The following is a 27,143-nucleotide window of genomic DNA, read 5'->3' as shown; positions in this document are numbered from 1 at the left end:
GTCTGTCAGGGGTGGGGAACCTCTTTCAACCCATGGGCCAAATTCAGTTTCAGAGAAGCTCCCCTGGTCTAAGCCTAACGAAGGGATCATGCATGTGCAAGGCCAGACCTGGCCTCCAATCCTTGAAACTTACAACAGTGGCAAAAAACCCGCTCCGGCAGATGATGTCATTGCTCTGGTTGTGGAAACAGTACTTGGACCAGTGCTCCCCTGCATTTCTGCTCCACGACACCACTGCTCACATAAGCCTGGCTGGCAGAACTTAGTTAAAAACAGACAGGGGGCGGTTTAGCAGGGGAGAATCAACAGGTGGTAGGAGGGGCAAGCAACCCCTCCCACCCTGCCAGCTATATGATCCTGATAATAGCAGACACTGATATTGTGCAGGTGGAAAAGGTGATTTCCACCATCTACAGTCATCATGTAACAGAGCTGGAGAATTCTGGAAAATGTAATTCTTGAGATTTCTGGAATGTAGTTCACCTCAGACCAGCTTTCCCCAACAAGGTGCCCTCCAGATATGTTGGCCATGCTAGCTAGGAATTATGGGGATTGCAGCCCAACACATCTGGAGGGCGCCAGGTTGGGGAAGGCTGAAGGCTGCCTTAGACCCTCTAACATGTCTCCTTAACTCTTTACAACTGTAGCTGTGAACCTTCGTAATATATGTCAGCAGCCAATAGATGGATATTTGCAAAATGTCAGAAGACAAGAATAGAACCCAGAAATAAACATGAAAAATAAGATGGGGTGTGTTCATTTGTATTAAATGTACAACATATTCAAATGTATCAAATGTACAATCACATCCACAGTGTTATAAGATGGGTTTTTTCTCTTATGTATAAAAAAGGGTTTTTAAAAACAATTATATAAAAAAGCAATAAAGGAAAAAATATAAAAGCCCACTCTTGGCCAGTCCACTCCTCCCTCTCCTTCTAGCCATCCACTCTTCCTCTTTGCCCTTCCTGTTCTGATCTTGCATCCCCTCCCATCTTCCTATGCAGCTGCCCCACCAGCCCACGTTTCTCCCATTTCATCTCCCCACTCGGTGCTTACTTTAGGGTGCCCCCTCACTGCACAGTTCAGGGCGGTGGTGTATCCAGCCACGACTGTTCGGTCTACCAGTGGCGTCAGGAACATGGGGGCCATGCTGAAGTCATGCTCCTTGTAGTTCAGCTGCTTACAAATTATTCCTGGATGGGAAGGGAGACAAGACAGGAGGTCAAACCTAGGGATGGGGGGATCAGGGTGCAATGCTATATCTTATGAGTAATCCCCACTGAACTCAATGGAACTTACTTTGGAGTATGCATTATAGGATTGTACTGTCAGCCTATGTCTGGCCTGTGCCACTTTTGCAAAAGTCTGTTTTGTCTTGTTTTGGCAGTCATCTGTGATTTTTGTGAAAATCTGCACTTAGGTACATATTTAAATATGTATTTGTAAGCCTCCTGAGGTTCACCTTGTGACTACTCAGAGCAGGGCTTTTAGTGGAGTAGCATCAACTTTATGGAACACTGTTCCAGTGGATATAAGGTGTGCCCCAATGATATTTCAGTTATCCATGTATGTTTAAACCTAGTTCATTCACGCATGCTTTGCCAGGGGTATGATTTTAGCTAAGTATATTACCAGCAACTGTATTGTGCTGAGTTGATATTTTATTGTGTCTTAACTGATGCTTACTTTATACACCATTTAGGTATTTTGGTGTGCTAAGTGGTTTGTACATATATTAAATTAGGGGTGGGCAACTTTGGGTGGGGGGTCATTTTCGCCCCATGGACATTCCTCCTGTGGAAAAACATATTCAGACATGCCCCCCTGGCCCTATTAGTGCTACAGAGCACTAAGTGGGCCACATTTAGCTCCAGAGTAAGCGAAATTTGGTCCGTTTAGAGCTACGGACCACTAACTCGACTGTTTCTTTGGTACTTTGGGGGGGAGGGGGCTGTGGGCCATGTGTTACTGCTTTAAACAAACAAAGACATGTTTTCTCCTAAAATACATGTTTCTCAACCTATTTCACCTCCAAATATGCATTTTAAAATGTACTTTGATACTTTTCTCAAGCCAAGAACTATGTTAGAAATTCAGGAAATGCATACGCTGGTGGATAACTGAGTTCCAATCCACATATTAGTCGTGAAGTTACAGATCAAGTCAGTTTGTACTGGAATTCACAAACCCTCAGTTCCTCAAGCATCCCAAAGAACACAGGAGTCCGAGATGCTGGTCATCCCTTCCATTTCTGGTATAGCTCACTAGGCTCTCCCTTCCCGAGAAAGCTCTGCCTTTGATATGCACTTCCTGTTCTGCCCTACCTGGCCCCAACCCCAATGCACTACTCCTCACCCAGTAGTACCCCACTGCCCTTGCTCAGAGCCCTTCAGTCTTTGCTTGTGCTGTAGCTCACCAGTCACCCAAAGGACATCTGCTCTTCTTTGGGTCTGGAATACACCCCAAACCCTTCTGCTAACCACTCCCACCAAGGTATCATTCCATGCATTGCCCTCTCAATGCATGAAATGATACCAGGTATCCCTCTGGTGATGGATGCGTTTACCAGTTTTCTGAATGTTTGCAGTGTTTTTGGAGATCCCTGGGGTCTCGCTGAGCCCGCAGATGTTCTCGCTGTAGACTCGGAAGTAGTATTCGTTACCCATGATGAGGTCGGACACTGTGCAGCGTGTGAGGCGGTTGTGCTCGTAGACGTTGAACCACTCCTGGGATGGAGAGCAGGGACAGGTATGGTCAGAGAAATACTGGGGGGCTGGAGTAGGGGCAGGGCTAAGCCTAGGAAAGTTCCTGCCATTAAATGCATGCAACTATACCAGAGGGGGCTATACCAGAAGAGGGAGTATATGATGCAATGTGGGGCAAGCTGTACATTGTATATATGTACATGTAATGCAACCCCGATGGCCACTGTTTCTATCTCAGACACTGGCTGCTGGTGCCCCAGTTCCAGCTGCCATGTCTCCATATGGCAGTGTGCATCAGTGGTACCATCAGGGCAGGACTTTGGAGCAGAAGTCCAACGCCCTGCTCAGCAGAATGAGCAGGAGGGCCCCCAAATGAGACAGAATTGGAGGGAGGGCAGATCTCTTCCTCTGCCTGTGGACCTCACTGTCTAAGGGCAGAGAGGTTGACCTGGTTTGCATGATCCCCATAGCCCACTGGTTTATTAGCCATGGTGGGTTGCAGCACCCACAGGCGCCAAGTTGCCAATCCAAGCCTCCACCCCTCAACTTCTCATGTTGCCCAGACCCAGCAAGGGTGGCTTGTTGGGGTGGTTAACAAACCACCCCACAACCCTACAGTACAACACGCCATGCATTCTGGGTGGTGTGTTAACCACCCCAATAAGCCAACATCACTGGGTTTGGACGACAAGAAGCTGCGCTCAGTGAGGGTAATTAGGCAAATTAGCCGGCACACAACCGGCATGCACAAGGTGGTTAACAAGCCACCGTTGTTTGTCAACCACCCTGTGATCATGTGACCTGGGCCAGGGAGAGGGAGGGAAGGAGGGAGGGAGAGAGAGAGGCTATGTCTTATGGCCCCTGGGGCATCCTCCCAGGGACCATAGGATTGCAGCCTTAATAAATAAATGGGTAAGATTTGAGAGCATGGAAGATAATACACATTTGAAAAGGACATTCCCCTCAAGTTTCCTTTCTGGGAAGAAAATTACTCCAAATCCCCGAAACATCTATTTATGACCAGGCTTGGAATGACTGCCTGATCTTCCAGCTGTAATTAAATTGGATTTTAACATTCGACTGTGCCTGGCAAAGTGTGAACCTCTGCAGTGGTAGAGGAGTGCTTTCTCTGATAATGTCAGCAGTAAACCAGCAGTCCATTTGTATAAATACAGATTAAATCGGGGTCACTAACTCAGGATGTAGTGAGAGTTTGCCTCTAGTTTCACATCTCTTTATTAATTATCTGTCTTTTTATACCAACCTCCACTTATATTCCTAAGGCACTTTACAAAATATAAGAGAATCAAACAATTAAAATGCAAATATTTATCTATCTGTTTATCTACACATACACACACACACTAACACACACACAGACACATATATATATAAAGCTGAAACCCATAAAATCATACAAGCAGCATAAAACAGCCAGCAGGTTGAAAACTGCATAAAAAAAATGGGAAAATAATAAAGTGTTAGCCCAGTACCAAAAGGAGAATAAGGTGCGAGTCAGGGTAACCCCTCTGAGGTGCTACCACTGAGAAGGCCCTTGCTCTGCTGGCAAGGAGGCACCCACAGGATGACCTCAACTGAAGATCTTAATGTACAAGTAGCTAGAAAGAGAGAGATGTGGTCCTTCAAGTACCCTGGTCTTAAGCTGTGAACACCAGCCCTTTGGACCTGGCCTGGGAACAGACTGGGGGCCAGTGCAGTTGGCCTCGCACAGGCATTAGATGATCATAACACCCAGTCAGTTTCTTGCAATGTTGCAAAGTAGCCACACAGGTAGACATTCTCAACAAGGACCAGAAACAACCCAGTGTGTTACTAGGTTGGCCGATAGGGAAAAGGTATAACCTTACCATGGTCTTCTTGTCAGCTTTTTGGATGGAGTAGCCAGTGATCTCTGAATTCCCATCATCCTTGGGAGGCTCCCACTCTACTAAGGCATTGAAACCCCACACCTCCTTCACCATCACATTGTGTGCTGGACCCGGCTTCTCTGCAGAGGAAAATGGGGAGCAAAGAGTTGCATCTTTATGGAAATGCCAAGAAAGGTCCATTAGCCAAAATGATGTAAACAAAGGTTCCCCCTAGTACAATAGGATCCATAGGATCTCCAGACCACATTAAGCAGTAAGAGTGGGTGGAAGCATTGAACTGCTTTAAGAGCGGGAGGTGGGACCTTGTTTCTGTCAAGGGCAGCATTCCCTTGGGATTAATATATCAGGGGCTTCATGCTGGCAGTGAGTGGGGCCAAAGCCAGTGGTGGGTGGGGCTAGAGCCAAAAGTGATTGGGGCCACCCCTTTTCTCACTCTTTCTTTCTGCCACCCCTTCTCTCCTTCTCTGTCTCTGTGTCTCTCTGTCTTTCTCTGCCACCCCCTTCTCTCTCTCTCTCTCTCTCTCTGCCACCCCCTTCTCTCTCTCTCTCTCTGCCACTCCCTTCTCTCTCTCTCTCTGCCACTCCTTCTCTCTCTGCCACTCCTTCTCTCTCTTTCTGCCACCCCTTCTCTCTCTCTCTGCCACCCTCTTCTCTCTCTCTTTTTCTGTTACCCCTTCTCTCTCTTCCTGCTACCCCTTCTCTGTTTCTGCCCCCTCTCTCTTTCTGCCATCTTTTCTCTTTCTGCTACCCCTTCTCTCTCTCTCTCTCTCTGTCACCCTTCTCTCTTTCTGCCACTCTTCTCTCTTTCTGCCTTCTCTCTCTGCCACTCCTTCTCTCTCTCTTTCAGTTACCCCTTCTCTCTCTCTCCCTTTCTGCCATCTCTTCTCTCTCTGCCACCCTTCTCTCTCTCTTTCTGCCACCCCTTCTCTCTCTGTCTGCCACACTTCTCTCTCTCTGCCACCCTTCTCTCTCTCACTTTCTGCCATCTCTCTCTGCTACCCCTTTTCTTTCTTTCTTTCTTTCTTTCTTTCTTTCTTTCTCTTTCTGCCACCCCTTTCTCTCTGTGTCTTTCTGCTGCCCCTTCTCTCTCTCTCTTCCTCTCTCTGCCACCCCACCTCTCTCTCCATGTATGTGGTGGGGGGGGTGGCAGAAAGAGAAAGACTGCTCTTGGCAGAAGTCTGAACTGATGTAGAGGGCTTTCGAAATTAGGCCAAGGGCCCCTTGTGGCCCTAGGTTGCCCACCCCCACTGTATATCATCTGCTATTGCCTGCTAAGCTGGAAGAGCAGATGATTTAGGAAACTAATGTGATTTCTGCATCTCTCCCCCTGTCCTCACCACACACACCAAGTTCAAACCAGATGCAGGGAGCAGCTGTTTCATCACATTGTAATACATGCACACATGGCTTGGGAGTGGGTGGCAGACCCTGGCCTGTCTAGTGACTTCAGGACAGTTGGGAGGGGTGGGGTAGAACATTGAGGGTAGCACCTTCTGAAACACACTCCTCTTTCAAAGGCAAATTCCCAGAAGGCACGTGGAAGATGCTAAATTTCACTTCAAACATTCCGCCAGCCGAACAGGGATTAGAGGCGGCTGATCAGAAAGTACATGTCTGGGGAGGTGGGAGGGAGGGTGTCTTTTTGGCAGCACTGGCAGTGATGCGGGGTGGGGGGACATCTGTCTTAAGCCATCAAGGGAGCTTAAATATAGAGGAACAGAATATGATCGCTCCTTCCTCTGTGGGGGAAGGGTGGGAGCTGGTGAGAGAAGGTGACAGACTGGGAAAGCTGGGGAGCGGGAAGGGGTACCAGGCCCCCAGGAAAGGGGAGCAGGTTTGGAAGACAGAAAGTGGGTGCAGAGACAAAAGCCCCTCAGGGACAGAGGGAGGGGGACAGCCAAGCCACCCCAGGAAGCACCTCTCGTCATGACCAGCATCCCATGGGCACAGCCAGCAGGAGGCTGCATCATGCCAATGCCAATTCTCCTGTCTCTCCCAGGCCTGGGAGCGGGGAGCATATAGAGTTCCCACAGGGGAGAGGAGACTGGCAGAGCAGAGCTGGATTAAGGCTTGTTAGCAATTTAGCAGCTGTAGTGAGCGAGAAGAAAGGGAAAATGTGGGGGAGACAGGACAGAGCCTGGCCTTCCTTCCTTCATCCTCAGTTGCTGAGCCAAGTGAACCCAAGTCCACAGACATTCCATGTGCAGAATTCCACCCCCACCCCCCACAAGCAGAAGGCTCTGAAGGTCTGTCCCCACAACTATTTCCCTTCGCCCTGTACTTATGCAGCCCTCCATGTGGAACTCGGGGGGGGGGGGGCAGCCACACATATTAGGGAGGGAGGGGCCATAGCAGCTCAGTAGTAGAAGGTCCCAAGATCAATTCCTGGCATCTCCTGTTAAAGCAAGGCGAGGAAACTGTGGCTCTCCAGGTGTGGTTGGACCCTGACCCCTATCAGGCAAACAATTACGCATGATGGGAGTTGGAATCTAACCACAGCTAGAAGGCCACAGGTTGCTCATCCCTGTGGAAGAAGATTTTATTTATTTATTACATTTATATCCCGCTTTTTTCCTCTTGCTTCTTTACCTCTTGCAAGGGACCCAAGGTGGCTTACATGGTCCTCCTCCTCTCATTTTATCCTCACAACAACTGTGTGAGGTAGGCTGAGAGTCAGTGACTGGCCCAGAGTCAGCCTTTGAGCTTCCCCACCAAGCGGGGACTAGAACCTGGATCTCCCGAGTCCCAGTCCCACACTCTAACCCTACTCCACACTGGCTCTCAATCAGATAACAGGTGATGGAAAGACCCCTGTCTGCAGCCCTGGAAAGCCATTTCCAGTCAGAGGAGACCACACTGGGACAGCGGTCTGACTTGGTGCAAGGTAGGTTCATATGTTCGCGTGTGCACACACACACACACTGCCCATGCTTCACAGAGACGTTCCCCAAAAGTGAACGGTGTGCTGCTGCTATGTCAGAAAGGGGAGAGGGGCAATTTTGCAGGGACGGGGGCAGGGTGATGTTACGGAAACCGGGGCTGAGGTATGTGGGCCGAGAAAGATGCAATGATCATGAAATGACAGCATTGGGAGGACTGGGCCAGGGCTCCCATTACAAGGGGGCCGGAGAGGGGACACTGCACTTCCTTTTGTGATTGTCCTTTAGGTACACTTTTTAGAAGGCTGTGGAGGTGGGGGGAGCATGATTTGGCTACAGTGGGTGGTGTGCTTGTGGATTTTCTTAAAGCAGGAATGGGCAGAATTCAAGGCTTGCCGGATGTACTTTGTTTTTTACACAAAGCCCGAGATCCACCAACCAGAGATTGATGCAAAGGGGACTTACACTTAGGGCACAATCCTATGCATGTTTAGACCAGAAAAAGGCCTTCTGCTCCCAGCATTCCCAGCCAGTGGGGTGGAGAATGCTGCAATGGGAGAGGGGCGGTAAATTTGCTGTGGCAATGACAGAACCCCAAAGGGGATGGTGGTCCTTACCCACAACGCGGATCTTGATGTTGGCCTTGTCCACCATGTTCTCAATCTGAACGGAGAGTTCGTACTGGCCCGAATGGTGCCGTTCAGCCTTGCGAATGAAGAGGACGGTATTGAAGTCTGAGGTGTGGACATGGATCTCCTTGGGGTCCAGGGCCCGCCCATCCTTCATCCAGGTCAGTACAGGACGGGGTTTGCCCTGTAGTTGAAAAAATGCTTGGCGTCAGTGCTGGGGTTTTCATTTGAGCAGTGCCCCATGTGACCACCACCAATTTAGCAGCTCATATTCTATTCCATGGCTAGGAACTTTCCCCAGCTGAGCCCTCAATTAGGGCACGGCTGGATTTAGAAATGTAGCACTACAGCAAGGGTGAGGAACCCTTTTCCTATGAAGGGCCTTTGACTCGCAGGAATGGCCAATCAGGGATCCCAGCTGACAGTGGCAAAGCCAAAGCTGATGGTGGGCAGAGCCAGTGCCAACAGTGGGTGGAGCTTGCAGTCTTGCATAGCTCAGAGGTGAGGAACAGTGGTTTAGCGGAGCCAGGGCTCGCAGGGAACCCATCCCAGCACCTTTTGCTTAGCAGGGACATCTTCTGCCACCCCCCTCATAATTAATCCCTGTTCCCTCTGAGTTTAGCTGCAATCCTCACCATAGCGGGGCGGGGGGGGTGAAAATACAGTTGCAAGCTATCGCTGCTGTAATGCAAAGTATTTTGGGGTGGCCTAATCTTTATTGAACAATTAAGACCCATTAGCTTTACAAAAGATCTGGCCTGTATGGAGATGAAAATTGCTAGAACTGGTTTGTTGCTATAGATCAACACAGCTGCCTGCATTTTTGTACCTCTCATTGGGGGCGTGACTATGGGGAATGTCATGATGAGCCCCTGCACTACAAAATGTACCACTATATCACTGGTGAGGAACTTGTGGCTCTCCAGATGTTGCAGTGGAGGCTGGTGGCTCCTATTTTGGTGGGGCTGTGCACCCATTCTGGGTTTTAGTCAGAACCAGCCAGAACTCTAAAGGAGCTAACCAAGGTGCTAAACCTATTTGGGGGATGGGGTTCAGCCTCCACAGATATGTTGCTGGACTACAGCTTCCACCATTCCTAACCACTGGCCTTGCTTTGGCTGATGGGAATTGTAGTCCAACAACATCTGGAGGGCCACAGGTTCCTCACCCCTCACCTTCTCTCTCTCTCTCTCTCTCTCACACACACACACACACACACACACACACACACAGAGCAGATGTGGATGTGATTTCCAGAGGGGCAGTCTGGACAGCAAGAGTGAGCCTGCAGCATCTGGAGAGCCAGATGATGCTGAAGGTCACATGAAATTAGGCTGAGGGCCGCATGTGGCCCAAGGGCCATGTTCTCCACCCCAGTGTTGCAGTGACTGGACCGGGGTGGCTGGTTGATGTTTTCTCAATGGAAGCAAATGGCTGGGAGCTCCCTGGAGATTTCTTCAAGGTTTGCCATCACAGCTTTGAGAGTGTGACAGCCTACTCTCCCTACCACTCAGGGGAGGGGCTGACAGAAAGTCTCTGTGTGTGAAATAACAACAGAAGCAGTTTTGGGGGGACAGAAGGAACAGAGAGACAGGCAAAGAGAATTAGCTAAGTCCAGAAGCATCTTGAGGTGCAGGGGATCTGAGGGGAGGTAACGGAGCTGTTACCTAAGGAATTTTATTTTGAAATAAACCTAAAAATGCAGGCGATAAAAAAAAGAAGAGCAATGCAACAAGATCACTAAGGGAGCAATCCTATGGCCCATACACATTTTCTAAGGGTTCATAGGATACTGGTGATTCCCCCCTCTGAGGTTGGAGACAGCACTCCGAATTCGGGAGTCAGAGGTCCCCCCTCTCCCCCAACTCATCACAGCCAGCGTGGAAAGAACCTTATCGGCTGCCCTCAGAGGTTGGAAAAGCAATGTTGGAGAGAGGGAAAAGGGGGCATTTTGGTGGGCAGGGTGGGGAGGAGACCAGAGAGGTCAGGATACATGCTATCCTGAGTCCTCACCAGCCTCCTTCCCTCCCCCTCTGAAGCGCTATTGCTACATGGACAAAAAAGCCATCTAGTGAAAAATGCAAGGCAGGAGGACAGGGAGGCGAAGATCATCTCCACCACTCTTCCCGCCCTGCATTGGATGATCGTAGCCTCTGAGTTCAGGGGCTTCTGATCATCAAGGGTGCAATCAATAGGGGTGCACCCTAAAGAAATTTTAAAAACCTACCAATTATCATCCTTAGTATGTCATGATTACGCTTATGGGACAACTAGAGTAAAACAGCCTAAGGCAGTGCGGTTAATTTGTGGTCATCCAGAAGTTTTGGCCTAAAACTCCCATCAGCCCTCTGGAAGGCCACAAGTTGCGCAGCCTTGGGAGAAGCTCACTATCTATTGAGAAATTGGATATATAAGTTATATACATATGGCTCACCCTTAAAGGGGGCCTAAACGTTTTAAAATAAGTAAAGGAACTGTGTGTGTGTGCATGTGTGTGCACGTGAGAGAGAGAGAGAAAGAGAGGAAGAAAATATAGGCATCTGTATTTGATTGAAATTTGATCAGGAGTTTGAAGGACTTCCACAAAGAACATAAACAGGAGCCAAGGTGCCAGGATGGCCTGATAGGAATGTTTATGCTGCTTGCTTCCACCTCTGCAATCCTACTTGCTTAATTGTAAATCAAATATAACAAAATGCAGTAGGTCGTTAGTGATCTCTTCTCCAAAAAGAAGCTAAATCCAGGTACCTCTTCCCCTGGAACTGCTTGTTGCTAGGGGAAGCGGAGTGCATGCATCAGTAGGTTCCACAGGCAAAATATGAAAGTATCACAGCTCCATTCCCAGACCCTTCTTAATCCTTCATCTTTAGATTAGCTCCACACAAAGCCTCCCTTGGGTCCCTTTCCCTGACCCCCACAACCATTTGGATGCTCTGGGCCAGTATTAAAAGGTGCTCCCCTTCCCCCATCTCCAAACATGGGGTTTGGATCGCAGCACTCCCAGGCTCCGCCCCGACAGACAGCCCCTGTCTGTTGGCCCTGTTTAGTGGCTGCAGCTCAAGTGCTCCCCTTGGTTCACTAGACTCGTGGGAGATCCACTCCTATTGCCTGCCCCAGGTCCTCCATCCTTCCTTCACTCCTTGCATTAGCTAAGCAATAAAAGTGCAGGCACTAAGGCAGCACTGGGAGGAGACCATTCTGCTCCACCCACTGCAGCAGCAAAAAGGCTGCTCTCTGAAAAAACCACCCTAGACAGCCACCAACAACTGCCTAATGGTAAAGCCATCACTGCTTACCTGGCCCTGTGGCCCTTCCCGTCAGAGTTACCAATGTCTGGCAATAACCCACCCTGTGGCCACCAACCACTGCTACCATTGCTCTGCTGGCTTCCCACAGCCCTACAGCCTCTCTTTTATACAAATAATATACGTGTATCTGTGCACAAAAAAAAATGGCAACAGAGCACAGCGAGGGCAAGTGGGAAATAGCAGTAGTGCTGTTTGCCACCACCACTTCAATCAGGAGTGCTGAGCCTCTTTCAGCCTGAGGGCCGATTTCCATTTCAGGGAAGCTCTCGGGGGCCGCATTCCAGTGGTGGGCGGAGCTGAAGGCAAAAGGGGTGGGGCAAAACACCAAAAATGCCAACCTATTTTACCTTAAAGCTCTTACTGCCAGTAAGTTAGGCTTAGGAGAGGCATTTCAACCTTTCAGAATGGGGGGAAAAAAACATGCAAAAGCCAAGAAATCACAAATCAAACAGTAATTGGGGGGGGGGAGTGGAAGGGGTGTGGCCATCTGGGGAAACCCAGGAGGCTGGATTGGGACCCCAGGCAGGCCAGATTAACCCACGGACCTGAGCTTCTGCACCCCTGAGTTAGATGCTACCGTGCAACGGTCTATGCTTGCCTATTAGTAACGCCAGCCCTAGTCCCTGAGTTATGACTCAAATGGGCAGCACACCATCCCACTTGCCATCTTTCCCTGTCCTTCCATCACATGGAGCTGTTTTTAAAGGACTGCCCTACACAGCCACTAAGCTGTGCAGATTGCTTAGCATTTCAGGAGCTGTCAACCTCCCCCACCAGTGAATTCCAATGCTGGGAGGTTTTCTTTCCGTTCAGTTGCTCACATGGAATGGGATCACCAAGTTGATTTGCTCTCCGACTTTCTTGATGTATGTCTGTCGGAGGTGGCGAGGCAGACGGATCTTGGGCTGTTCTGTAGGGAGAAAAGAGAGGACAAGTGGGAGGGTCTTGAGGAAAAAAAACCCAAAAGACACTGGAATTGGGGGCGGAGGGATGAGAGGCCAGGGCAAATGTGAGCTGCAAGCCCTGTGGGTTTACAACAGGGGTAGATAACCTGGTGACTACCCTCCAAATGTTTCAGACTACATTTCCCAGAACCCCTGACCACACACCATGCTGCCTGGGGCTTATGGGAATTGTAGTCCAAAACTTCTGGAGGGTACCAAGTTGTCTACCTCTGGTTTACCGGCCCCCCCCCCCAGCTGTATGTGTCTCCAGTACACTGTCGGCACTAAATAAATATTAAGGGAAGGGCTAAGTGCAGAGGTCAAGGGATTCCATTCCCAGTTAGCACTTCCTCCTTCCAATTCAATATGGGCATCTGGGTGGCAAACAAAGCCAGGCAAATGCAGCTTGTTGCCCATAGAGATGCAGGGGTAGAGTGTCTCCCCTTATTAGCATCATGCTCCTCCTGCTCTAATAGCAGCTTTCAAATGGGAACCAGGAAGTGAGGGCTGGATGGGCATCAGACTAGGGTGTCTGGGAAAGGGAGGAGAAGCCTTAGCTGGTAATATTTTGGGAGGCCTTCAAAGGCACATTGACCAATCCCTCCCTGTTTAGGGTTCGAGGGTTCAGTTAAGAAGGGTTGCCAAGACTTTATTTCAAAAGTTCTGATCCTTGGACAGGGCCGAGGACAGAGCCAGGGATAAATAAGGTGGCAGAGGATAGTGGACTCCAGCAAAACAAAATAAAAACTTGTTGGGATGGACGGGGGCATGGGCGGTGTCTGATCAGCTGGCAACCCAAAATTCAACCTATCAAGGCCTAATTCGATGTGTTCTAGCTCACTGGCGCCTTCTCAGCCCGACTACCAGAGAGCTTTTAAACAGGAGGAATGGAGCTGGATCCTTCTACAGCAGGCATGTTGAACCTCTTTAACCCCTAGGGTTGAATTCAATTTCGGAGACTCTCTCAGGGGCTGCATTCCAGTGGAGGGTGGGGCCAATGGCAAAGTGGGCAGGGCTAAAATACTAAACTTTGCCCTGGGCGTAAAGGAGTGAGGAACTCAAGATGCCCTATGGCAGGGGTACTGAACCATAGAATCATAGAATAGTAGGGTTGGAAGGGGCCTACAAGGCCATCGAGTCCAACCCACCGCTCAATGCAGGAATCCAAGTCACAGCATCCCTGACAGATGGCTGTCCAGCCTCGTCTTGAATGCCTTCAGAGTGGGAGACCCCACTACCTCCCTAGGTAATTGGTTCCATTGTCGTATTGCTCTAACAGTCAGGAAGTTTTTCCTGATGTTCAGCCAGAATCTGGCTTCCTGTCACTTGAGCCCATTATTCCATGTCCTGCACTCTGGGATGATCAAGAAGAGATCCTGGCCTTCCTCTCTGTGACAACCTTTCAAGTACTTGAAGAGCGCTATCATATCTCCACTCAGTCTTCTCTTCTCAAGGCTAAACATGCCCAGTTCTTTCAGTCTCTCTTCATAGGGCTTTGTTTCCAGTCCCCTGATCATCTTTGTTGCCCTCCTCTGAACCCTCTCCAGTTTGTCTGCATCCTTCTTAAAATGTGGTGCCCAGAACTGGACACAGTACTCCAGATGAGGCCTAACCAGTGCTGAGTAGAGGGGAACTAGTACTTCCTGGGATTTGGAAGCTATGCTTCTATTAATGCATCCCAAAAGAGCATTGGCCTTTTTTGCAGCCACAATCACATTGTTGGCTCATATTCAGCTTGTGATCTACAACAATACCAATATCCTTCTCACTTTAAGTGTTGTTGAGCCATGTATCCCCCATCTTGTAACTGTGGATTTGGTTTCTTTTTCCTAGGTGCAGAAGTTGGCATTTATCCCTATTAAATATCATTCTGTTGTTTTCTGCCCAGCGCTCCAGTCTATCAAGATCACTTTGAATTTTGTTTCTGTCTTCCAAGGTATTAGCTATCCCGCCCAATTTTGTGTCATCTGCAAATTTGATCAGCATTCCCTGCACCTCCTCCTCCAAGTCATTAATAAAAATGTTGAAGAGTACTGGGCCCAGGACTGAGCCCTGCAGTACCCCACTCATTGCCTCTCCCCAGTTTGAGAAGATCCCATTGATAAGCACTCTTTGAGTCCAGTTCTGTAGCCAACTGTGGATCTACCGGATCGTTGTTTCATGTAGCCCACTTTGAGCTAGTTTGCTCATCAGGATATCATGGGGCACTTTGTTGAAAGCTTTGCTGAAGTTGAGGTATATTATATCTACAGCATTCCCACAGTCCACAAGGGAGGTTACTTGATCAAAAAATGAGATCAGATTCGTCTGGCAGGATTTGTTCTTGACAAATCCATGTTGGCTTCGAGTAATCACTGCATTGTTTTCAAGGTGCTTACAGATGGATTGCTTTATCATCTGCTCCAGAATTTTTCCAGGGATTGATGTCAGAACTGACTGGTCTGTAGTTCCCAGGTTCCTCCTTTTTACCCTTTTTGAAGATAGGGATAACATTAGCCCTCCTCCAGTCATCTGGCACTTCACCCATCCTCCATGATTTCTCAAAGAGAATAGACAGTGGTTCTGAGAGTTCTTCTGCCAGTTCCTTTATTACTCTACAATGCAGTTCATCTGGCCCTGGAGATTTGAACTCATTCAAAGTAATTAGGTGTTCCTTGACCATATGCCTATCGATCTCAAGCTGCAATCCTGCCCCTTCAGCCTGTACTTCGCCTTTGCCAGGGGGGTCATAGACCCTCTTTTGAGAGAAGACTGAGCCAAAGTAGGAATTGAGCACCTCTGCCTTTTCTTTGTCATCTGTTATCATTTTGTCATCCTTATTTAATAGTTGAACCACCATTTCTTTCCTCTGTCTTTTACTATGCATGTAGCTGAAGAAAGCCTTTTTGTTGCTTTTTGTTAACCTCAGCTCGTTCTCAGCTTTCACCTTCCTGACACCATCCCTGCAATTCTGTGCTACCTGCCTGTACTCTTCCTTTGTTGCTTGGCCTTCTTTCCACTTCCTATATGTGTCCTTTTTTGTTTTCAGGTCATCTCTTAGCTTTTTGTGAAGCCACATTGGCTTCTTCTGTTGTCTTCCACCTTTTCTTCTTGTTGGAATTGTTTGTAATTGTGCCTTGAGAATTTCCTTTTTTAAAAACTCTCACCCATCTTGGACTCCTTTTCTCACTAGAGTCGCTTGCCATGGGACCTTACTTATCATTGTTCTGAGTTTATTAAAGTCAGCTTTCCTAAAATTCCGGGTATGCGTTTGACTACACTCAGCTTTTGCTTCCCTTAGAACCCAGAACTCAAGTATAACATGGTCGCTTTCCCCCAGAGTTCCTGTAACTGCTACTTTATCTACGAAGTCATCTCTGTTGGTTAGGATCAAGTTAAGGATAGCCTTGTTCCTTCCTCTACTTTCTGTAGGAGGAAGTTATCCACCACACAAGTCAGGAATTTCATGGAGGGGCCATGTTTTGCAGAATTTGTCTCCCAACAAATATCGGGGAAAATGAAGTCCCCCATTACTACTACATCATGCTTCCTTGAAACACTGGCTATTTGCTTTTCAAAAGTTTCATCCTCGTCTTCTCCTTGATTGGGTGGCCGGTAGTAGACTCCGACCACCAGGTTCCTTTTATTCTTTGCTCCATTTATTTTGATCCTGATGCTCTTGATGGGGCTACCAAGCCCATCCTCCTGTATTTCTGTGCAGAGATGTGTATTTTTCACATATAGTGCAATCCCACCTCCCTTTCTGTTCCTCCTGTTCTTTTTAACAAGTTTGAACCACTTTCACCCTGAGGGCTGAGGGCAATTTCAGAGAAGCTCTTAGGGGGTTGCATTCCAGCAGTGGGCCAGGCCAAAGGCAAAGGGGAAAAGGGAAAATATCAAAAATGCCAGCATATTTTAGCTTAAAGCTCCTACTGCCAGTAATTAAGCTTCAGGAGAAGCATTTCAACCTTTTAGAAAGGGGGGAAAACTGCAAAAGCCAGCAAGCCACCAAACAATTGGTGGTTGTGGGCAAGGAGCTGGGGGAATCCTGGAGGGCTAGATTGGGACCCCAAGTCAGCCGGATTTGGCCTGCGAGTCTGAGGTTCAACACTCCTGTTCTACAGGAAAAGCCCATGTTCTGCCACTGCAGCAGAGGACAGGGTAGAGATACTAGGGGCTTGGGTTTTGCAGCTCAAGTTGCCCAAAATGACTAACCGACAATCTCTCGGATGGTGACGGGCTGTGCAAATGTGGCTGGTGGGCTCTTGCCCGCGATGTTGACTGCAATGACCCGGAAGAAAAGCTTCTCGCCTGTCGGAAGTCCCTTGGCAGTATAGCCACAGCGCTCCACCAGCTCTGTGTTGGTAGGTATCCATTCATCAGCTGGGAAAGAGGGTAGAGAGCACAGAGTCAAGGGACGACAAAGAGCAAAGGGCAAGTAGGATGTCAGAGCCTGGTTGTCCTGCAGAGATGAGAGGACTAAGGCAGGAACTGGGATTTTTTCGGGGTGGGGGTGTCCATAGGGAGTGGACAGGCATGGATCACCAGACAGCAGCAAGCAGAGGGTGAGAAGCGCTATCAAATCTCCGCTCCACGTGCAAAGTAAGTTCACCCGCTTACAGTTATTTCAAAATGGCCCACGTGCATGTAACCTTTTAGGGCTGGGCCAAGGTTCAAACAATACAGGAGGCTACCAGAGTGCCAGAGATGAAGATCACAAATGGCAGGCATTGTCTACATGAATTACACAGTCACAGAAGCAAGGGTGAGAAGGAGAGCTGCAATCTGACCTGGGTCACTAAGTAAACCCAGGCTCAAAGGTTAAGGGACAAGATGCCCAGGGTGGAAAGGCTACGACTTTGCTACCGTCATAGGTAAGGAACTGGTGGGGAGCTCATAAGCAAGGGGTTCTCAAAGCGAGGCACGTGATCCTCTGTCGGGGTCATTACAGCACCAGGGAAGGACACAGGAAAGTGCTGATGGAAACAGCAAGTTCCTGGCCATACTGCAGAAGCACAAGCATGGCTAAGAAAATGTGAAACCACAGGCTGTGGCAACCCAGAGACAGAAGTGGGAGGGAAGCTGAGATTCCCCCGGCTGGTGTACTGTGGGTTGAGAGATGATTTTCAATCCTTCAGGAGGAAGAGAGTCTCATGGGAGTTTACCTAAAGGACGTTTAGGGACACACACACACACACACACACACACCGCTTTAATTAAGTCAGAGGCATCAGAAAGACTTGTCTGTGGAGAACCCAGTAAGAGGAGATCCCATACAAACCAACCAACTTCCCAACCTCCCCTTTCAGCTGCAGTAACTCACTTCCTTCCTTGCAGTACTCGATGAGGTAGCCGTCAATGCCCCCGGCACCAATCCGATCTGGGATGCGCCACTTCAGTGTGGCCGTGGTGTCTGTCACATCCTCCAACATGAGGTGCAGCGGCTCACTGGTGGGGGCTGAAGTCGGATTGAGGGAAAGGGGAAGAACAATTACAAAGATACGCAAACACATCCTGTTCCCCAGCCTGCACTGACAATGTTACAACCTCCAGGGTGCCTCTGATGCCAAAGGCCGAGCCTTCTGCACCATTTTGAGAGCGCAGCTATAGCTCCTTCCCTTCCTTTGGCTGCCATTTTGCATTAACTGCAATCAAGCAGTGGTGTAGTGGTCAACTTTGACGTGCACGTGCTCCTCCTGACAGCTCCCATGGCCACGTCCCCCCAAGGAGAGTCCCAAAATTGTAGCTGCAGTTGTATTGTAGGTTTTGTCATATGCTCGTGTTTGTTATTTTTATGAATGTTTGCTGCTTTATTACCGTTTCAGTAATTTTAGTGTTGTAAGCCATCTTGGGAGGGCTCCTGACCTGAAAGGTAACCTAGAAATATTTTATATAAATAAAGGGGGAGGAGGAGGATGTAAGCCACCTTGGGTTCCTTGCAAGGCTCTCTTCACACCTCAGTTTTTTAGCAGGATCATTCCTCTTTAAGCACTGGTTTTCATGGGAGCTTTAAGGGCATCTCTACACAAGCCCAAAATCCTTTATTTAAAACGGGGCTTTCTGTTTTAAATGCAGGATCACAACTGACTCCCTCTACATGCACTTCCTTCCCCCCCCCTTTCCCCCTCCTTCTCCCCATATCGGAGTCTTCCATTCTCTTTCATTGATCTCGCTCCTCTTCTTGCCGCTTTAACTCTTCACAGAGGAAACTGAAGTGGAACGTAACTGGGTAATTTGATAGCTCATTATCTGCGATCTATTTAAAAATGGAACAAAGGGTATTTCGTGAAGGAGATGCCCTGGAGGGTCATGGCAGGGTCATGGCGCCATGTAAAGAGCCCGCGAACAAACTTGAACTTCCATGAAGGAGCAATCTCAATCGCAGGATAAAAGCTCAGTGTGAAGGAGCATAGAAATGCATAGAAACCATAGAAACCTTTTAAACAGATCGCAGATAATGAGCTATCAAATTACCCCATTGTGTTCCACTTCAGTTTCCTCCATTAAAAGAGTTAAAGCAGCAAGAAGAGGAGTGAGATCAATGAAAGAGAATGGAAGATGCAGACACTCTACTCAGAGGAAAGAAGGGATCAGCTCCCATAGCCTGCTATCCAGATCACTTCCAACTCCCCTCCTGCTGTGGAGGAGTGGAGGGATGGGGCGGAGCCATCAATCATGTTACAGCAACCAATGATCAGGGGAGGAGAGGGAGTATGGAGCCAGCAGCCCTCTTCTGTCCTGATTGTTCCATGCAGCTCAGCCCAGCCATGAAAAGATATAATGCGCTATGAGAGATCCCTGTATACAGGGTCAGTGTAAATCCCAGAAAGGAACTCTGAAATCAAAAGGAACGGTTTGTAGTGGAATAAAATGCTAGGTGTGAAGAGAGCTGAAGAGGAAAAAAGGCAGGATATAAATGCAACAAATAATAAAATAATAAAATAAAATAAAAAACAATATATACAGTCAGGGCCAGAAATATTGGAACAAGGATAACTGTTTTGGCAGTTGGCCTCTGTACACCACCACATTGAAGTTGAAAGGAAACACACCCAGATGGGAGCGAAGTCAGGACTGTCAGTTGTAATTCAAGGGCTTTGACAACAGTGGGGGACTAACCATTCAGGAAGGACAGCCAGTGGCATACACACACACCCATCGTTGGTGGCTCATAAGTAATGGAACAAACCAACATCATTTCAAACTTAAGGATCGCCTTTAATACCTGGATGAAAATCCTTTGCAGTCAATGACTGCCTGAAGTCTGGAACCCATGGACATGGCCAAATGCTGAGTTTCTTCCCTCGAGATGCTTTGCCAGGACTTTACTGCAGCTGCCTTCAGCTGCTGCTTGTTTGTGGGTCTTTCTGCCTTCAGGCTTGTCTTCAGTAAGTGAAACGCATGCTCTATTGGGTTGAGATCAGGTGACTGACTTGGCCATTGAAGAACATCCCACTTCTTTGCCTTGAGAAACTCTTGGATAGCTTTTGCTGTATGTTTTGGGTCATTATCCATCTGCAATATGAAGCGGCGTCCTATCAGTTTGGCAGCATTCGGCTGAATCTGAGCAGAAAGTATAGCCCTATACACTTCAGAATTTAGCCTGCTGCTTTGATCAGCAGTCAGGTCATCAATAAATACCAGTGACCCGGTTCCATTGGCAGCCATACATGCCCATGCCATAACACTGCCTCCACCATGTTTGACAGATGATCTGGTATGCTTTGGATCATGAGCTGTTCCTTTCCTTCTCCATACTTTTCTCTTCCCATCATTCTGGTACAAATTAATCTTGGTTTCATCAGTCCAAAGAATCTTATTCCAGAACTGGGCAGGCTTTTTTAGGTGTTTGCTGGCAAAGGCTAATCTGGCCTGTCTGTTCTTGAGCGTTACCAGTGGTTTGCACCTTGTTGTGAAGCCTCTGTATTTACATTCATAAAGCCGTCTCTTGACTGTAGATGTTGACAATGACATACCTACCTCCGCAAGAGTGTTCTTGACCTGGCTAGATGTTGTGAAAGGGTTCCTCTTCACCATGAGCAGAATTCTGCGGTCATCCACGTTAGCTGTCTTCTGTGGTCTGCCAGGCCTTTTGCTGTTGCGGAGCTTGCCAGTTAATTCCTTCTTTTTCAGGATGTTCCAAACTGTTGTGTTGGCCACTCCCACTGTTTTTGCTATCTCTATGATGGGTTTATTTTGTTTCCTCAGCCTAGTGATGGCCTCCTTCACTCACATGGACACCTCTTTGGACCTCATGTTGGGAGTTCCAGTGAACAGCTACCAAATGCAAATGTAACACTCAGAACCACCTCTAGGCCTTTTCTCTGCTTCATTGGTCATGGGGTACCCAGGAAACAGGCCACACCTGGCCATGCAGTTGCTTGTCAGCCATTCGTTCCATTACTTATGAGCCACCAACGATGGGTGTGTGTGTATGCCACTGGCTTTCCTTCCTGAATGGTTAGTGCCCCACTTTTGTCAAAGCCCTTGAATGACAGCTGAAAGTCCTGACTTCGCTCCCATCTGGGTATGTTTCCTTTCAACTTCAATGTGGTGGTGTACAGAGGCCAACTGCCAAAACAGTTATCCTTGTTCCAATATTTCTGGCCCTGACTGTACATACATACATACATATATATCCAGGCAACGATAGCAACAAACCAGTTCTAGCAGTTTTGATCTCCACCAGGAGCAAGTCTTCTGTCAGGTTGATGAGTCTTCAGTGCCCATTCAAGACCTAGCCACCCCAAAATTCTTTGTTGTTGCTGGGATATTCATTTTCCCCCAGCCACTGTTAGGACTGCAGGTAAGCTTGGAAGGAATAGGGAAGTCTGGGTGCTACTGCTGTGTCCCTGAGAGCCCTGGCTCCACTACACCACTGTGAAACAAGAAGGGGAGAGAAAAAGCAATCCACTTGTCTAAAATAGGGGCAAGGAGTGATCTCGGCCTTCTCACATGGCCTTCTCACACACTTTTTCTCACTGCCTCATCATCTGTCTCTCTCTCCACCACTTTCATCAGCTGCCACCCCTCTCACTCACCAATAGGCATGAAAGGTTTGGTATTCTGGCTGGGCTGAGAGACTCCAATGGCATTGACTGCGAAGACACGCATCTCATAAAGCACGCCCTCTATCATTTTGGTGGACTCATAGGTTGTCTCAGTGAATACTTCAAAATTCAGTTTCATCCAGCGCATGCTTCCCTTCTTCTTGCGCTCCATCAGGTATCCTGGCTCACAAAGGAACAAGGTTAGTGGGAGGAAGATAACCAGCTACCTCACGGCTTGTTTCTATCTTCAGGGCTACCTAATGGGTTGTTGCCAGGATTGTATAGGGAATCAGCAAATAGTGTCCATGTGGACATGAAATTCCAGCATGTTCCAGCCATACCGTAATGGGCACTGCCCCTAGCCGTTCACAGAACACAGGTATGTTTGAAAAAAACTACTATACACTGTGCCCCATACAAGACAATAGAGTTGTGAAATTGATGGGGAAGATAGGTACAAAGCTTCTAATCTAGTCAATTTAAATCCCAAGGGAAACAACCACAACAGAATATTCTTGAACTGTGTTGGAGTGCTAGAAGGCATACCCTTTTTTACTCTGGTTTAATACTGTCATTTTGAACTTGTAAAAGTTTTATATTATGTTTCATCATGTTGCTGAATTTTATGGTTTTATCTGCTGTGAACTGCCCAGAGCGCTTTGGCTATTGGGCAGTATAAAATAAATAAAAGAAAAAATGATTTTTAAAAGAATGAAAATGTTCTTGTAATTCTGGGACATTTCACTGTAGAAACAGTAGATTTGCATTATCTTCCCCCACTTTAAAGGGCTACATAATAAATAATAGCTATGAGCATGTATCTGGATATGTGAATATGCACACATCTTTAAAACACACACACTTCACTGATTGGACTATGGAAATTGAGGGGGGGAGGTGTTACTCGACACTAGGCATGTCAGGGGCACCAGTTCTGAAAGAGCAACAGGTAACAGTGGCATGCACAATGCTAGATAAGTGGATATAGACGTGCCCTTCACCACATCAAAATGAAAAACGTTTAACACAGGCATGTGAGAGCAGAGTGTGTTGGTCATCATCAGTGGTGTCACAAGCACTGCCCAGTGGTAGCCTGCAACTCTGGCAGCATTCATTTCTTTCCTAGCCCTAGCTGGAGAAGCCAGGGATTAGACCCGGGACTCCTGCATTCAAAGCGGTTGCACTGCCACTGAGCAACGGGTCCCCTCCTTCTTTTCAACTCATTGTTGAACGTAAGAAGCTGTCTCCTATATCAGGTCAGCCTACTTGTCCGCTCTGGCTGGAAGCAGCTGTCTGGTGTTTCAGGATGAGGCCCTTCCCAGCTCTGCTGTTCCCTGTTCCTTTTAGTTGGACATCCTTGCAACTGAACCAGGGGCCTTCTACAGGCAAGGCATGTCCTCTCTTATCACTGAGCTATGACCCCGCTCCAAGACAGTGAGGAAGTCATGACAGAGAAAATGAACATCTACTGCAGCAGTCCTAGTTGCACTGCTAGCTAGTGGTGTAGTTAGGGGGACTGACGTATTTCTACTAAGTTTATCAACATAGAAGAAACCAAAAAAAGAAAGAAATCCGTCACAAAACGAGCAACGAATAACATGAATAACAAGGAATCAGATATCATAAAATCAGTAGTTATGGTTAAAAAAAAACTCATCGGGGGTTATTTGGATTATTTGATTGTGACTTTCCTCAGCTGTCCACGTGTTCTCAGTGGTTTCTCTGATTGTCTTGCTTATTAATCAAGTCAACACATACTTGATTAATAGTACTGCATTTCCTGGAGACTTTCCTTCAAAATTCATGTATGCAGCCACATTCCCACCACATATGGTAATATGGTAATAATCACACATTCTCCTACCTCCCCTCCAGCAATCTGGTGAAGAGGAATTATATATACAGCTAATAGTTTGTGGTGTATTTGCTAACTTTAGGGTAAAATGTCATCTGATCCAGTTTTACTCATTCACTCGAAGCTCTCACCAGTAAGAGGCATGCCACCATCAAATTTTGGTGGTTCCCACACCAAAACAGCCCAGTCCTCTCCCACCGATGTGATGCGCACAGCTTCGGGAGGATCAGGAACATCTGCCAAAGACAAGGGGCAATGGAATAAGAGACAGGGGAACGCTGGGCCAGGCAGGACTACAAGACTGTCCTGCATTCCCATCATAACCACATTACTCACCCACAACCTTGATATGGAGGGTGGCTACATCCTCGCCCACTGGATTGGTCACCTTGATGGTATAACTTCCTTCATCACAGCGCTCTGCACTCTCAATCACAAAACTGCTCAGCTCTTTCCGTTCTTCTATACGAACCCGCCCGTCCGTCTCTGCAAAGACCTTGGGGAGGAGGAAGAGAGCAGGCAGGAATGGTCAAGTTGAAATTTGCAGAGCCAAAAGTAAAGCTACAACTGCGAGGAATCGAGCTGTCCAGCGCCAGTGGTTTCTTCAGCATTCTGAAAAGGTTGGCCTTCAGGTGAAAAGCAAAAACAGGTCTCTAGCCCTCATGATGGAGGCTCTCAAATGTATGCATTTGACAAAACACTTGGAGTTGTATCCAGACAAAGTAACTCTCATTGAGATCAATGTGAAAAGTTAGTCATGGTTTAACTTAATTCTACTGGTTGTAATGGGAATGAAGTTCAACTAGCATGTCGAGGTTTGGAGCCCCATCGTTCCACCTTTGACTGATTATGGCTGGGGAATGTTGGGAGCTTTTTTTCTCTCTAAACATGCATAGGGTTGTGCCCTTTTTTATATCATCTCTCTTGAAGATTCAAGACATGTTCCAACATTGAAAAAAGACACGTAAAATAAACTCTAATAAGAACACAGCTGATATGGTTAAGTTGTCAGAATATATACACAAAACAGATGGTAAGAAAAAGATAAGATTTTACAATGGCTGGAAGCCTTTTTCCTCCCCTGCACCTTTACGAAAGATAGATATCAGATGGATATTAATTGCTATCATTCATTCAACGTGAGTTAAGCGATGGTGATCCTTGTAGAAAGGATGTTTTGCATTAAGTATTTTATGGGCACTTGAATTGCACTTATAGAATCTGAAGAAAATTTAGCACTTATGGCATTTCAGAGAGCTTTGGGATTGTTGGAGAGGTTTTAAGTAATAATGAATGAGATATATAATCAGCTTTACTCCTTTTGAATTCAGCTGCTTCCAGATGGATGGTTCCTAGTGCCACCAGTCAAAAGCCATTGTGCAGGTATTCCATCTTTTCTTCCTTAATGGACTTTTGTGGTAAGAAAAATGATGGAAGAAGCACATGAGGTTTACAAGTGGAAGATGACGTCATCCAGACCCCCTACAAAATTCTGTGAATGACGCGGGATGATGGCACAATAAAAGCCTCATCTGGAAGCACCTTCATTGCACAATGAAGGGCAGAGTGGGGAACTTGTGGCCTTCTAGATGTTTTCGCCTACAACTCCCATGAACCCTAGCTAGCACAGCCAACAGTAAGGGATCATGGGAGTTGTAGGCCAAAACATCTGTAGGGCTACAAGTTGCCCACCCCAATGTAGGTTCCCTGACTCTGAAACTGACCCCCAAAATCATCTCATGCTCCACCCTGTCCTCCCATCAATGCGTACCACATCACCCTTCATCCAAGTGGCCACAGGCACTGGTTCCCCAGTGATGGACACATCCAGGCGTAACTTGTTCCCAGCAACCACCACAAGGGTGTTTTCATTGGTCTTTCCTGAGCAGTCCAAATGGATCTTGGGGGGCTCTGGAGAAATCAGAAATGACAATGAAATAAAACTGAAGAAACGCCCTCCCTCCTTGTGTTTGCTAAAGATCCCTGGCATGGTACATTTACTGCCCCCAAACCAGTCTATAGATAGAGATCAGCTGATCAGAGCTTTCTCTTTTATATGTTCTTTGGTACTTTTGCCAAAGATTTACAGTTACATCCATTCTCTCATCAATCCTCTGAGGTGAATCTTGGCCATTTCTGCTTTAATGATGGAAATACATGGTACCCCATGTAGTGGGTTGGTTGGTGAGCAGAAAATGTGGACTTCACAGAATTCCAAAATGCATAGAGACCTGTGTAGTTTAACTTAACCAGCAGTTTTATGGTTAAGAAAGCAGGTCTTTAACACAGGCTGGTAATTCACAGCCTGTCCTGAAGCTGTTTATGCCAGCTAAATTATGTCATCCAGAAGGAAGAGATAAGGGTAAATTGCCTTGATTCTCACAGAAAAGTTGGGAGACACACACCCAAAAGGCAATTAGATTGTCAAGCTAAATGTTTCGAGAACCTTTTGGGTAAGAGAGAAGCGCCCCTTCGTGTGTGTGTGTGCTAGCCTATTGGTTGGGTGGGGGAGGCTTTGCTTGTGGGCTAGAAGGAGGCATCTAGCAGAAAAACTTATAAGATCCAGTTTGCTGGCCTGCCCTTTGGTCTCACTCTGAGGAGGAATATGCTACCAGCCTAGAGAAACTTGTGATCTTGAGGAACAGCTTCCCCATCTGTCTTGGGGACCCAGATAGACATTTCAGCTTGTGACAAGGCTGCCTGCTTTGTCAAGTGAGGGGAGATGTGAACTTTCTTTGTATATAGATATTCTGCATCTGCATTTTTTCTATCAATAAACTGTCATCTTTTGCACAAGTGGCTTGTTTCATCTTGATAATCAAAAGAATCTGATTGATGAGTGGGAACTGACAGGGTCAGGACCCCAAATCAATGCACCGCATGTGAGCAGCAGGGGATGAATCCACATTGCCAAACCGTCTATCTGAGCTGCCCTGCCGCAGAGATGGCTTACCTGGAGTGGACCTGTCTCAGCTGGAGAGCTCTACTGCTTAGCATTTCATTTCAATATCACTCTCAGAGTACACAGGGCTCTTATTCATCCCATGAGGCACTATTCCCATTTTACAGATAGGGAATTGGAGGATAGTACACAAGAAGGGACCTGCTGCATCAGACAGCACGTCCTTTCGAAACCAAGTCCAGCATCCTGTTTCTCACAGTGGCCAAGCAGATGCCCCAGGGGGGATCCCGCAAGCAGGACAGGAGGGAAATAGCATCCTCCTGCTGTTATATCCCAGCAACTGATATTCAGGGGCATACTGCCTCTGCTCCTATAGCCATCATGGCCACTAGTAGCCACTCAGAGCCTTATCCTCTGTGAATTTGTCTAATCCCTTTTTAAGCCATCTAGGTTGATAGCCATCACCAGGCCAGTGAGTTATGCAGATTAACCCTGGGCAGTATGCAGAAGTACTTCCTTTTCTCTCTCCTGAATCTCCCATTGTTCAGCTTCATTGGATGACCCTGGGTTCTAGTATTGGGTGTGAGAGAGAAAGGCTGGATTCACACAACATGATAACCCACACTTAAGGTTGAGAATGGGTTGAGTAAGGGTTGTCGTTAACCACAAACAACCCATGAAGAGAACTCATGGTTTGTTGTTGGGTTATGAACTATGGGTTGATCATGGTTAGCAAACCATGGTTTGTTAGCATAGCTGGGTTCAGAGAACACAACAACTCACAGCTCAACAACAACCCATGGTTCAATGACAACCCACACTCAACCTCTGAGTGTGGGTTCTCGTGTTGTATGAACCAAGCCAAAAGTTCTCTCTATTCATCTTTTTCCACACTATGCATTCTTTTATACACCTCTATCATGTCCTCCCTTTTTTCTAAACAAAATAGCCCCAAATGTTGGCACCATTCCAAGCAGGGGAGACGCTCCAGCCCCCTGAT

At 47.4% G+C, this 27,143-nt stretch overlaps 1 protein-coding gene across 2 annotated transcripts in view; it reads right to left on the bottom strand.

Moving 5' to 3' along the window:
- The window catches only part of MYBPC2 (myosin binding protein C2), a 75,272-nt gene that overhangs the window by 5,110 nt on the left and 43,019 nt on the right, over positions 1-27,143 (bottom strand). For both annotated transcript variants that reach the window (XM_084808304.1, XM_084808303.1), the window contains exons 17-27: positions 25,013-25,152; positions 23,578-23,737; positions 23,373-23,477; positions 21,378-21,566; positions 17,660-17,794; positions 16,552-16,719; positions 12,235-12,323; positions 8,094-8,289; positions 4,577-4,716; positions 2,570-2,729; positions 1,060-1,196 (exon numbers count right to left, since the gene is read on the bottom strand). In XM_084808304.1, the coding sequence (XP_084664430.1) occupies positions 1,060-1,196; positions 2,570-2,729; positions 4,577-4,716; positions 8,094-8,289; positions 12,235-12,323; positions 16,552-16,719; positions 17,660-17,794; positions 21,378-21,566; positions 23,373-23,477; positions 23,578-23,737; positions 25,013-25,152 (1,619 nt within the window). The remainder of the gene's footprint in view (positions 1-1,059; positions 1,197-2,569; positions 2,730-4,576; positions 4,717-8,093; positions 8,290-12,234; positions 12,324-16,551; positions 16,720-17,659; positions 17,795-21,377; positions 21,567-23,372; positions 23,478-23,577; positions 23,738-25,012; positions 25,153-27,143) is intronic.

The sequence above is a fragment of the Heloderma suspectum genome, chromosome 6, assembly GCF_057233095.1.
Source record: "Heloderma suspectum isolate Gila_16-S chromosome 6, 16-S_ref, whole genome shotgun sequence".
Lineage (NCBI taxonomy): Eukaryota > Metazoa > Chordata > Lepidosauria > Squamata > Helodermatidae > Heloderma > Heloderma suspectum.
Note: the sequence above shows the minus strand (reverse complement) of the source record. Positions and strands in the feature narration are given on the sequence as shown.